Raw genomic sequence first — 12,941 nt, 5'->3', positions numbered from 1 at the left:
GGGCCTCCTGCTTCCTGTTGTTAAAAGTCCGGGGGAGTGCTATAGCCATTCACTGCGGCAGGCTGTGGAGAAAATGTGCTCACTGAGGGGGTGATGTAAGCTCCGCAAGGGAAGGAGTGTGTCTTCCAGTGCCCGCGTTGCCAGCATTTGGGACACGGTGGGCGCTCAGTGAACGTGTACTGAAGGCATGAATGAGGTGTCTGCAGGAAGGCCAGGATCTGTCTCAGTCGCTCTAGACATGTGGCCTGGAGCTCAGGAAAGAGGGCCAGGAGTAAAGCACAGAGATGGGAATGAAGGTGGACAAGCTCCCTTGGGAAGTGACAGAAAGAGGAGTGGTCTGGGGACAGGGCCCTGCAGCCCCCCCACATTAAGAGGTAGGGTATGTGGGGGCAAAGAACCAGCAAAGGAGCTAGAGAAGGAGTGAATACCTGAGAGGGGCATGCAGACAGGACGGTTCCCCAGGAGCCCTGGCGGTGAGCAAGGGTGGTTGTCTCTCCTGCAGGCTTTTCAGGGCCCCAAGGTCTGGAGCTGGCTACAACTGTCCTATGTACTCCTGGGAGCGCCTGGCCCGGCTAAGCTGCACCCCTGTTGAACCTATCAGAGCTGGCAAGGCCCAGTTTTAGCCAGGCCTGAAGGTGCCAGCAAATTGTGGGGACAGCCTATTTGCTTCGGTACCTCCAATTCAATGAGCCCCACCCCAAAGCAAATGCTGCTCTGAGTCTGCCCCTCCTCCTGTGTGCCCTTTGGGAAATGGCACCACAAGCATCTCATTCCAGGAGCCAGACCACTTCTGAGAGGCCCCTTCAGCTGGGCCCTTCACTCATCCTGTTGTCTCCTGGTATCATTACAATTAACAGCAGGGCCCATAAGGTGCACCATGTCCCTGGGGGTAGGGACTGTCCCGAGGCCCCTCCCCAAGGGGCAGGCAGTGGGCCTCAGGGATCCACAGTGGCCAGGGCACAAAGGGTAGCAGGGGGGTCAGTACCTACCTCCTGGGTGGACACTTGGTTCAGAGAGGTTAAATATTCCAGCCCCTGTTGAAAATCACAGCATTCGGAGCCTGCAGGCGTACGAGGGACTGCACCTAGACTCTAGGGGCAAAGGCAGGATGCAGCCTATGGCTGTTCCATCTTCACGTGGAGTTCCTGGTCTCCTCTCCTGACAGCACAGGCCCCTTTCCCCTGGGCCTCCCACTCCCAGCCTTGCAGCATCCTTTCCCCTCCTGTCTTCCCTCCCTTGCCTACCCATCCCTGCCCAGCCACACCTACACACTTCTGCACAGACAAGCTTCCAGAATGTGGGGTCCCCAGTCACTGTCACCACCTTCTCCCTTCCCCACCCTACAGCCACTTCTTGCTCACCAACATCACCAACGACCTTCTTGTTACTAATGCCTCTTGAAGCACATCACTTCATCAGCTGAGCAGTACCAGACACACCCCCCTTTCTGGAAGGGTGTTCTTGGCTTCTCATACTGACCTTTCCCTGTGGTCTAGCGTCAGGAAGCTCCTTGGCCTTTACCATGTCTCCAGTTGGTAAAATGCGTCAAGTTGCAGTCCTCTCTTCTCTGTTCATGCTACACTCCCTGGGAAGCTACCTCATCTGTCCTCAGAGATTCTAGAATATCCTATCCACACCTAACTCCTGATCGTCATGGTAGAAGGCTGCACAGGGCTCTGGAATTAGATTGGGCCAGGGTTCCAGTCAACTCTTCCATCAGGCTCCCACCATACACCCTGAAGATCTCATTGCTGCCTCCATGTCCATCTTGCTTTCTAGGCTGAGGTCCTGATCCCCATGTCCAAGTGTCCACTGGATGGCTCCTAATCACCAGAGGGTTCTTGTCACTCCTGAGCCAGGAGGCGCTGGCACAAGGGACTCAACGACCATCTCTACGGTCTGTCTGAAATGCACATCTGTGTCACTCCCCTGGAGTGGACAACTGCTGCTTGGGGCCACCATTTAGCCCTGACTTTTGTAGAGAATCCCCCTCTCCCTCCCACCCATGGGTATCCAGGGGGCTGGCCTCCCACCACCCATCCCACTGCTGCCCAAAATGATTGGAGCGTGACCTGATTCTGACCAATAAAAGGACAGAATTTATTTGCTGGGGGCATCAGAGAAAGAAGCTACACTACAGGGCGAGAAGGTGCTCCTTGCTGGTTGTGAACAGAAATTCAGTGGAAACTGCAAGCAGCCACCTTCTGATCCTGAGGCAATGGCCTGGGATAGAGCAGACACTTCAGGGTGCAAAGGGGAGATAGGAAGAGACTGGGTATTTGGCAAAATTGTCCATCTACTGCCAATACCCCTGAACTTCTCAGTTTTATAAACCAGTGTTTCCTTTATTGTTTAAACCAATTTCTTTTATGGTTAAACCAATTATTGGAAACCAAAAGCAGCCTGGCTAATATAATTCCTTTTAGATAAGAGTCAGTCTCACATTCACCTTTAATGGGATTCAAAATTTCAACAAAATTTCCTGACTCAAAATAAAATGAAAGCATTGGTAAGTATCACGTGAGCTGCCAGACCATACCAGCTCCTGAGCGGGCCCTGCTGTTTGATACTTCCAGCTCTCAGGCGGAGCCAGGGACTTCTTTCTGCTCTTCAAAGGGTTTGCCCATTGGGCCTCTGTCTTCCCAGCCTGGGGACCCAGCATTCACCCCATGAGGTCCAAGCAGGAGGGCAACTTCCTTCTAGCCTTGACCGCCCTAGGTATCCTCCGCCAAGGAGCAGGTGCCTAGTGACCTCTAGTGCCCACACACCAGGCAAGGTGGGAGATCAGTGCCACCAGCCCATGCTTCTACCCCTCCCCAGCACTCTGAGGGTTCCTCTCAGGCAGTGAGGGGTGTGCAGAGTAAAAGGCCCTGTATCCATGTGGCAGGGGAAGGATCCACTTCTACACCGTGGGTGAACACAGGGTGTGGGGGCTGGGCCAAGGCTGAATGACCTCAAGTCAGTCACCTGTCATCCCTAAGAAGTGAGACATGCCCATGTCCAGGAGGAGACAAGCAGAGGGAGTACCCAAAGAGCTGCTGCGTGAAGGGCCAGGCCATCGCATCTCTGAGCACAGGGGGAGAGCTGCAGCTGGGGCTGCGTCAGGATGAAGGAAATGGAGTTTTCAAGAGTGGCCCCCATTGTGCAGAGTTAACAACTAGTGACCGACATGGCACAGGGACTTGCCTGAGGGCATACCGCAGAGGTCCCCAACTCCCCGACCTGCTTTTCCTTGTCAAGTGCACACTGGCTGCAGCAGCTGAGGGGGCCCCAGGGCTGGCTGTCACTTGGCCTCCTGCCAATGCCCTGAACCTGTCAGAGGTCAGGTGACAGGACTGGGCTGCAGGGGCCAGTTGCTTCCCCTTTCAGGCCTAAAGAGGAGTTTCTGGAGGGTTTATTCTCAGTGGGCTAAACATGATAGGCCAAAGTCCATCCCTTGGAGCCCATCCAAACAGCCCCTTTTTTCCTTTGTACCCTGAGACATTTCTAGAAGCTGGCTGCACTCAGATGCTGGCTTTCCCACTTCACTCCTAGGTGCCTCGTTGTCTTACTTTTTGTCTGAGGCGTGGGAGCAAACCCATATCAAGTGCTGTGAGCTGTGCCTGGCACCTAGCAAGAACCAGGTATGGATACCCAGGTACCTGCCAGCTGTGATGATGATGAGGATGATGATGATGATGAGCCAAATTGCAACAGGAGAACGTTTAATGCTACATGCAGCTTGTAGCCTGGCCGGGCTCCTCCCCACACTCTGAGAATCCTATTTGGAGAACCCCTTCTCCATAGCTTCAGTCACTTCAGGGTGCAGAAAGCGGCTAGCCAAGCGTTCGATGTCATCCAGCGTCAGGCGGTTCAGGGACCTCTCATAATCCTAAGGAGAGAAGGCCAAAAGGATTCAGGAGGTGCCAGTTGGGGTTACCCTATGACAGAGGCAGGGGATGGGAGCCTCTGGGCTGGGAGTGGATGTCCTGGGCTACCCTTCTCACCCTCTGTAGCTGATCCAGGACTCTGCTGGCGTCTGCAGCACTGAAGTGGCGGGCCAAGACTTTGGAGATCAGCTGCCAGGCTGGTGCTGGTGGTGGTGGGGCCTCCGCCAGTCTCCGGGCAGTGCTTTCTTCCAGTAACACCTTCTCCAGAGGTTTGACCACTAGGTTGAGCTTGGAATTGGGCCCAACGCTGTAATCGGAGAGTCTTTTCCCATCTGCCAAAGAGAGATTGATGGAGTCATTACTCACAGCGCAGCTCTGCACCATCTGTCTGAGGAGGGTTCAGTCACCTCCCTGAGGGTAGAGTGGCCAGCATCCCCATCCATCACACTCCTTCCCGGGCTCGGCCTAGACACTCCGTCCCCTGAATTCCTGCAGGGCTCCCTGGGCGTCTCCTCTTCCCGGGTACCTGCCAGGGCCTTGCCCTTGAACAGCAGCCGCTGCTGGCGCACAGGGACGTTGAGCTTCTCAGAGACCAGATGTTTCAGCGTGGACACCGGCTCGTCCTCCGACACCTGGCCGGGCCGAGGGTACGAGGCAGGGGCTGAGTCCGCGGCCCCCGCCGAGGGCGGCTCTCCCGGCCTCCCCATCCCCGCCCTCGGCCCGGCCCATCCCTGTGCCCAGGGGGTGGTGAGTGCGCGGGGGGCCGGCGACGCTACCTGCAGGCTGCACTCGCGGCCCTGGAGCGCTTTCACTGTCAGCTGCATGGCGGCCGCGGTGGCGTCCACTGCGGCGGGCGCGCACCCCAACGGCCCCCCGCTGCGCGCCACCGCCCAGGGCGCGCGCCGGAACCGCCCGCCGCCACCGGAAGCAGCGAGAGGGGCGCGCCCCGGCCCCGCCCCCTTCCCGCCCCGCCCCGCGCGGCCCGGCCCGGCCCACCCCCGTCGGCCCCGGAGGAGTCACCTTGGAGTCCCGCCTCGGGAACGCACAGGAACCGCGCGGACTGACAGATTGCCCTATGGCGACGGTACCTGGAAGCCCGCCACGAGAGGGAGGAGCAGCGAGTTGGGCCAGGTTGGCTTCATGTGGGAGCTGGGGCTCGGGGGGAGGGAGGGCCGGCAGTACGGTCGCCCCCAGCGGACTGGTGGGACAAGTCATGCAAACCCCTATTCTCTCGCTCAGGAGTCCACGTAATGGCCCAGCGCTGTCAAGCTGCCCGAGGGCCTTCTGCCTCCTCTTCTCTAGCCTGGCTGCAGAAAGTCAACTGAGCTTGAGAGCTGGCTGGGGAGCCCGGCCTCTGCCCTCATCCTCCCACTCTCATTCTAGAACAGTAGGGCCCACCTCTCACAAACAGGGGATGCATGGGGAAGGAGGGTTGAGACAGAAAGTCTGTGCAGAGGTCACCATTGTCACCCAAGCCAGTCCTCTACCCTGGCCCACATCTACCCAGCCACACCCTTCCTACCCACCCCCAGGCCCCTAAGGGCAAAGACTGGAAGGCACCCAGGCTTGCTTCTCTCTTTTATTGAAATATATTTTCTGAGCAGTGCCCACCTACCTAACTCAGCATGGCCTCTTTGGCACTGAAAGCTGGAGAATAAAAAACCAGTAAAAAAAATAAGCCTGGATTTTTTTCTGAGTGCATAGTGCATGAGAGCTGAAGGCCTTTGGTACACAAAAACTGTGGGGACAGTGGGTGGAGGGTGGGGGCAAAGGGTGGTGAAAGCTTGACCCAGGGGCCTCAGGGGACTGGGCACAGGCTGCTATAGATGAAGTGGCCAATGACCAAGGCCAGCATTTCTGAGGTGCCACTTAGTGCTACAATGAAGGGGGCCTGGGAGGCATAGTCCGCTTGAAGGCGACGAAGGGACAACTGTAGCATGGCCAAGGCCAGCAGGCTGTTCTGTACCCCTACCTCAATGCTGACTGTCCGCCGCTGGGCCACTGGCAGCTTCAGACATGTGGCCAGGCAGTAGCCCACCAGGAGGCCAACCAGGGGCACTGTGAGGCCCACCAGCACGATGGGCAGCCTGACGCCTGCCAGGATGAAGACCCCCATGCGGTAGGCCAGGAAGAGGCCACCCAGGAGAAGCACAAAGCTGAAGGGCTTGATGACCTGCAGCAGCAACTGGGAGAATTTGGGGAGCTTGGACTTGATCACCACGCCTGCTGCTATGGGGATAGCGATGAACAGCAGGGTCCCCAGGATCTTGGAGATGGGCACGTGAAGTGTTTCATGGATGCTTAGCAGGCGGCTGTAGATGGCTGAGGACAATGGCAGGAAACCGGTGGCAGCCACTGTTGAAATGAAAGTCATGGAGATGGCCAGGGTAACGTCTCCTCCAAGGAGGAGGCTGAAGAGGTAGCTCCCCCCGCCGCCGGGCGACGAGCAGGTGATGATGAGGCCTAGAGCCAGGGCCTTGGGCAGCATGAAGACCTTGGCCATCAGGAAAGCATAGAAGGGCATGACCAGGAACTGGCCTAGGAGGCCCAGCAGCATGGGCTGGGGGCTCTGCAGGAGCCCCTTCAGAACCTCAAGTTCTACTTTGCACCCAAATGAACACTTGTTGACAAAGATAAGAGGCAGGAGCAAGTAGAGTATTGGGTTCTCCGAGAAGTGGACCAGGTTGGTGCCAAGGGTGGTGGGGGTGTCTTCAGCAGGTGAGACCTTGATGCAGAAATCTCTCCGTTCCTCAATTAGCATGGGTGGGGCCTCATGGGGGTCCATGAGCTGGATGTGGAGTGGGGCTAGCCCAGGCAGGCCTGAGTGGATGCTGACCACAAAGCCGCCTCCACCGCCCCAGGTTATGGCACTCACATTCTTGATGGTCAACACCTCTGTGTCCAAGGAGGTGACTCTCAGCGTGGGGCCAGGGCCTGTCCTGTTGCCCTGGCCTGGGTACTGGCTCGAGATCACAATGATGCCCTCGCTCTCCTCTGGGAACTCAAACTCCATCACAGAGCCATCCCCAATGCTCAAATACTGGCCCCCTGTCAGTGGCACAGTATGGCCCAGAGCTGTGCTGAGGTTGGCACTGGCTCTTCCCCGGGCTCCCAAAGGTAGGCTGACAAGTAGCAAGGAAGCCCTGAGCATGCCTAGGGGGCCTGGACAACCTCCCCCCGCTCCTAGTCCAGGCCACCACCGGGAGCTGCCCCTGCCCTTCCTAAACACCATGGCTCCTCCCAGAGGACCGTGTGCCCACGCCCTCTGTGGCTTAGGAGAGCAGCCCCACTGGTGCCGTCGGGTTGTCCGGAGAAGGGCCCATGGGCCGGGCCTGGCCCTATGCTGTGCTCCTTGATGGCAGAGCTCTTCCTGAGGAGAGAAGAGACACAGAAAGGTGGCTGGTAAGGGTGAGCAGCTGTGAGTCCAGGAGCAAAGGGGATCTGAAAGCCCAGCAGAGCCCCTGGCCCTAAACCCAGGAACAGAAAGGCAATGCCTAGCATTGGCCCCTGAGTGCCATTTGGCTGTCTCCTTCCCCAGCATACCTGCCTCAGGTTTCCCATCCCTCACTCAGAGGGGCCACCTACAGATAGGAGTTCCCTTTCAGATTGCTGATACCTGCTGCTTTCCCTGGCCTTTTCCAACACAGTGAACATGCAGAAATGTCCTGATACCAAGGGATCTGGGAGAGCCACCCCCAACACCTATTCCCCACGGGCTTCGAGACACAGACACAGAGGGGCCAGAGTGACACCGCACCCAGGAGGAAATCTCTGAAAGGCTGCATGAGGATGGTAAGGAGGCAAGCCTGCTGAGAGCTAGTGCTGAAACACTGGCTTCGGTCAGATCTGAGAGGCCAACAGGGTGTTTGAGTGTCACTGGCCAGGCAGAAAGCAGCTGGCAAAGTAGCATGTGCAGTGAGTGGGTAACCAACTGGCCGAAGGCCTCAGGGGCTGACATCTACCACCGACATGCAGTTGTGAATGGTGCTGCTGTGGCTACCTGGCCTACCCTACCTGCCGACAGTGGTGAGGTGGGGTTCCTGGGGGCAGGGAGCAGGTCCTCTCTCCCTAGGGAAACTGCTAGAAGGGGGTCAGATAGGACCACGTGTTTGCTGGATGCTTTTCTTCCTCCTGTCAGAGCTCCCACTGCTCTGGCAGTCCCCAGAATTTGAACTCCTAGAAGCACTGTCACACCTGAGAGGCTCTGTTCAGAGTCCAGGGGCTCCTCCCCATGCCCACATGAGGCCCTACCAAAGCCTAGAACTTCCAGTGGGACTGTGAATGTTTCTGGGTGGGGGGAGGGTGCCTCAGGATAAAAGGTTTGACTGCTTCCACTTCTCAGTCTGGGCAGCCACCATCACCTGCTGGACCTGGGGCAACCAGGGTGGGGACACAGTGGTTATCCTCACTCCTGTTGGTTTCCTCACAGTGCCTCACTGCAGTGTTCCAGTCCTAGAAGAGGCCCTTGCCTCTCCAGATCCTATCAGTCTTTGGCCCTGTTCCCCCTCATCTGAAACTGGGGAGCAGGGGAAGTAGGGGGTGAAGGGCAGGTTAAGCAAAAAGCTCATTCATCCCTGGGAAAGTTCCCCCCACCCCTGCATGCCATGGCCTCTGTTGGTTTGGAGTTTGGATCACTTACCCTGGAGGCCTTGGTCCAGCTTTGTATCCCACCGCTGAAGAGGGAGGCAGGAAAACCAGAGGGAGTATGAGAAGCAAAGCGGAGGGGAGTCACAGGGAAAAGATGACAGCACCCGGGACTGAAGCCACTGGGGTGGTGTGTGAACCAGTTCAGAAGGGAGAGGAGGCTAAGGACCATTCACCCTGTCCTTCCAGTACGGCTGGCAGCTTTGAGTCACTGCAAGAGGGCTCTGGCCCAGATCCCACACCACTTCTGCCTCAGGGGCTGGAGGAGTTTGAGTAGATGCACCCCAAGGCAGGGGAGGGAACCCTGGGCCGACCGCTTTTTCCACACCGGCCGTGTGTTCGGTGTTGAGGTAGTTGGCATTGCTGACCCGGGGCTCCTCTCTACCTCGGAGTGCGGAAGTTGCCGGGTTGGGCACAGAGCTCGAGCGCGAACCGAGGAGGGAGAGGCGCGCCGCCGCCGCCGCCGCCGCCGCCGGGCTCGCGCTGCCGTTCTGCAGTCGGCAGGCGGGCGAGCCACCTGGGCGGTCCCAGGATCGCGCAAGGGGCCCTCGCGCCCCTCCCAGACCCTGCGGCCGCGCCCGTCCCCGGCCGGCCCGGCCGCCCGAGCGAGCGAGCGAGCGAACGAGCACGGAGCCGGGCCGGGGCCAGAGGCCGCCTTCCGCCCGCCCTTTCCGGCCCAAAGCTCTCACCTGCCGCCGAGGACCGGGAGCTCGGCGCCGGGGCCAGCGCCTGCCCCGCCGGCGGACGCCTGCGAGCTGGGGCCCTGGCCCCGCCCCCGCCCCGCCGAGGCTCCGCCCACCCCACCCCTCTGCGGTGGCCGGCTCGCCTCTCGCGACCGGGGCCGGTTCCGAGCGGATATGACGTATCTGGGAGCGACGAGTCGGCGCGGGCGCACACGGACCTGGATGCCTTCCGGGTCGTGGTTGTCCCACGCTGGGTCCCCCTCGAGCCGCGGGTCCGAGTCTTCTGTAGTTGCCGATGGCGCGACAGGCTCTGGGTAGGGGCGGTGGTCATGCCCAAACAGTCTGCGGCCTCTGAGGGTAGTGGAACACAGGCTTAGCCGTTAGCACGGCTCAGTCGCCCGGGGGGGCTGCTGGTGGTGGTGGGAGCCCAGGGTCAGGCTCCGCCTAGTTCCACCTTCCTTCGTTCAAGCAATGACCGAGTGTCGGCTTCCAAACTGCGGGACCTCAGTGGGCCTGTCCGCCTTTCAAAACTATTTGGCGCCACTAGCAGGGTCTGAAGGCTTCACGGAAAGGGAGTGCAAACAGATGGCATAAGTTGGGCAAAGAGGTGGTGAGAGTGTAGAAAGGACATGGGGAGACAATACGCAAGTGCCAAGTCTAAGCGGATTTGCATGTTCTGAAAGGCTGCTGGGCAACTGCAATCAGTCCACCAGCAGGACAGTGGCTTCCCACTGCTCTGCAAAAACTTGTCACGGCCGTGATGGAGGCTAGTGGTCCTGAGTTACAGGTACTTGCCCACAGGAGGTGCTGAAGACACGATTGAGAATGTAAACAAATCAGCATCTGTATTTTAATTTTTCAGGCACATAACAACTTTAATAATAAAACTGTGTTAGTTTAAACTTAAATACATTTTACTTATTTCAAAATTGTACTTGTGTTTCATAAAGTTCGGATGGGTAGTGCATGTGTTATGTAAACAGATAAACACATGGTGGGGGTGTATGCTCGAGAGGGTTTGATGTATGTCAGTGATCAAAAACATTCAGAGGCCCTAGCTCTAGGCTATTCTTTAGCCTCATGTGTGTGTGTACTCCGTGTCTCAGAACATCCCACATACTGTCCCTCTCAAATGAGGTTGAGGGGGTCCTGACGGAAGCAGCCTGGCACAGGTGAGAGGCCTGCATTTGGCACAATGCTGCAATGAAGAGTGCAGTTTGCAAAAGGGCAGTGGGAGGTGGGGCTGTCTGCGGATGGGGTATTACCCGCCAGATGGAGAAGGGGAATGGGTCAGCCAGAAGAGCTGGGGAATGAAAACCTAAAAGACTTGTCCTTCCTGGAGGAAACCTGTGTTTTAATAATCCAACTAAATGGGAATCGGTGCCAGGGCTCAAGGGGAGTAAATGTAGTTAGAAGGCTGCTCCCCATTACTGTCAATCACTGCAGCCCTCCCTGAAAAGCCAGAATGGGCTGGTGGGGTGTCTGGCATGAGGGAATTCGGAGGTGTCTACAGGAAAGGACGGCTAAATTAAAGGCAAGAGAATGTTCATAGTTGGTTTAGAGGATTAATAATTTACCACAGGAGAGGAGGAAGGGCTCTACAAAGCAGTCAAGGATATCTAGTTCCAAAAGAGAAGTCATCTGGACTGACAGAACATATAGAACAAACGATAGTGACTGCAGGGAGACCTGCTGGGAGACCTGGCACTGTACTATGTAATAGGGGCACAATGGTGACCCCGAGACGTATGCTTACCTCCTGGTCTCCGGGCAGCCGTCTCCAGGAATACTATGTGATAAATAAGCATGCACGGAAGACATGTTCTCTACAAGCACAAGTATGGCATGCATTTGGTATTTACAGGGAAGTGGCGACAACTGTCATTTTTGCCTGCCCAGCATCAGGTAACAGCACCTCAATTTTCTCTGTGGGAGCTGTCCATCCTCCACACTTGCTACACAAGGTCTGGATGCGGATCACTTCAACATTGGCCTCTGGGTGGGCACACGCCTGGGTATAGCCAATCGGAGCCAGACAGATTAATACAAGGATAAGCCCATAATCCGATCGGGACCAACAAGAACTAGTTCCCAGGGACTTGTACTAGAACCACTGGGAAGGTGGGGGCTCCTTCTTGGCTGGGATTGCTAAACTGGGACCTCTACTATTGCTCCCTGTACGCAGGGGAGACAGCATGTTTGAAAATGAAGCAAATACAGAGAAAAGTAGAGCCAAGAGATGGAGGGAGCTCATGTCCTGATAACGTAATTGGGGCTAGAATCACCTGTGGGCATTGGGGTTCAATATGGGAACACTAAGTGCCCCCCCCCCGTCATTACTTATTTTTGCTTATGTCAGATTGAGTTGGGATTCTGGCATTTATAACCAAAGGCAACCTAATTCCTAAAGGGTAGGTGGGGGAGGGGGAGGGGGGCACCACTCTGGTGCCCTGGTGGAGGAGGACTGAAGGATAAAGCTTTACCTCCACTTTGGAAATTCGGGCAGCCTGTGCTCCATACCATCATCAGCTTCCTAGCCTGGGTGGGCCAAGTGGAGGATAAAGCTGGCTTGCTGTTTCCATCTGTGTGATTCTGGTGACTCCCAGTGAGGGCATAGCCCCTTGATGAGTTAGGGACCATCACTAGGGCTCACTCCTACGTTCCCATCATGTAACCCAGTCCAGGGTAGGCCCTTGGTGGATGTTTAGGGAAGGTCAGGCCATTAGAGCAGTTGTATGAGAGGCACAGTGGGGCCTACGTGCCTCCCAGCCTTGCAGTGTGGACTTTCAGTGAGGTTCTGTTTCATTTGGGATGAGCTATCAACCTTGGGGAGCCCCACTTACCTGACTTCTAAACTCCCGGCTCCAGTGAAACTCTCCTGAACTCACCAGGGACTTTTATCTCTCCTGTAAATGGGAATAATGACAGTCCTTTTTTGCTAGAGTGGTCATGAGGCCCATGTGGGTAATATGTGTATAACTGGAATGCCAGTGGAAGAACTAAGGTGTGATGGGCCGTGGGGGGTGGGTTGCAGATGGAACACTGGCCACATGGCGATCACTGTGGCAGCCCAGTAGGTATATAGGGCTTCACGATTCTCTCTCCTTCAGGGGACGTTCAAAATTTTCTATAATAAGAGATTTAAAAGTAAATACTTGTATGCTACTACAGTCGTAGATACACGTCATTATCCATTTGTCAAACCCACAGACTGTATAACACCAAGAGGGAACCTAATGTCAACTCGGGTTTGGGTGATGATGTGTCAGTGTAGGTTGGGGATGTGGGAACTCTCTGTACTTTCTGCTCAACTTTGCTGTGAACCTAAAACTGCTCTAAAAAAGAAAGTCTATAAATAATAAATGCACATAAAGCACTTAGCTCAGGGTCAGGCTGGGAGTGGACTTGAACGATCAGCATCTGGGCCTTCCTTGTGTCTCCACTTCGCTGACCTCTGAGGTCCTAGGATCACAATGGCAGCCTCTCCCTCTGGGTGGTTCCCGGGCCTCTCATTCCTCTTTTGCCTGCTCCTTAAATACTTTCCTTTCTTGAAACTCTGTTCACATTCTGGCAGCACTGAACTCCTAGAAGGTGAAGGCTTGGGAAGCCTGTCTCCAGAGCAGGACTCGTGAAGTCCTTCACCCCTGCCTTGGCCCCCTTGAGGTTGCCTGGTTGGCTCCTGGCTTCACGAAATCTAGGAAGTTCAAACTGCCTTTTCTCCTTTTTCTGACCTTAGACTGCTTCT

At 56.4% G+C, this 12,941-nt stretch overlaps 2 protein-coding genes across 4 annotated transcripts; both read right to left on the bottom strand.

The window, feature by feature from the left end:
* Positions 1-3,687: 3,687 nt before the first annotated feature.
* Positions 3,688-4,804, bottom strand: UBL4A (ubiquitin like 4A). The gene is made up of 4 exons (XM_045793708.2): positions 4,646-4,804; positions 4,396-4,501; positions 3,987-4,201; positions 3,688-3,871 (listed from the first exon to the last, which is right to left on the bottom strand). The coding sequence occupies exons 1-4, from the start codon at positions 4,691-4,693 to the stop codon at positions 3,761-3,763; spliced, it is 480 nt and encodes a 159-aa protein (XP_045649664.1). The 5' UTR covers positions 4,694-4,804; the 3' UTR covers positions 3,688-3,760.
* A 631-nt stretch (positions 4,805-5,435) lies between these two features.
* Positions 5,436-9,329, bottom strand: SLC10A3 (solute carrier family 10 member 3). 3 transcript variants are annotated; one of them, XM_045793711.2, is made up of 3 exons: positions 9,203-9,297; positions 8,509-8,542; positions 5,436-7,239 (listed from the first exon to the last, which is right to left on the bottom strand). In XM_045793711.2, exon 3 carries the CDS (start codon positions 7,099-7,101, stop codon positions 5,668-5,670), a length of 1,434 nt encoding a protein of 477 aa, XP_045649667.1. In that variant the 5' UTR covers positions 7,102-7,239; positions 8,509-8,542; positions 9,203-9,297; the 3' UTR covers positions 5,436-5,667. The 3 variants fall into 3 exon arrangements, with proteins under 3 accessions (XP_045649667.1, XP_045649666.1, XP_045649665.1); XM_045793710.2 differs by lacking the exon at positions 8,509-8,542 and having other exon boundaries at positions 9,203-9,329; XM_045793709.2 differs by lacking the exon at positions 9,203-9,297 and having other exon boundaries at positions 8,509-9,127.
* Positions 9,330-12,941: the final 3,612 nt, after the last annotated feature.

The sequence above is a fragment of the Ursus americanus genome, chromosome X (genome assembly GCF_024610735.1).
Source record: "Ursus americanus isolate L20-20 chromosome X, mUrsAme1.1.p, whole genome shotgun sequence".
NCBI lineage: Eukaryota > Metazoa > Chordata > Mammalia > Carnivora > Ursidae > Ursus > Ursus americanus.
Note: the sequence above shows the minus strand (reverse complement) of the source record. Positions and strands in the feature narration are given on the sequence as shown.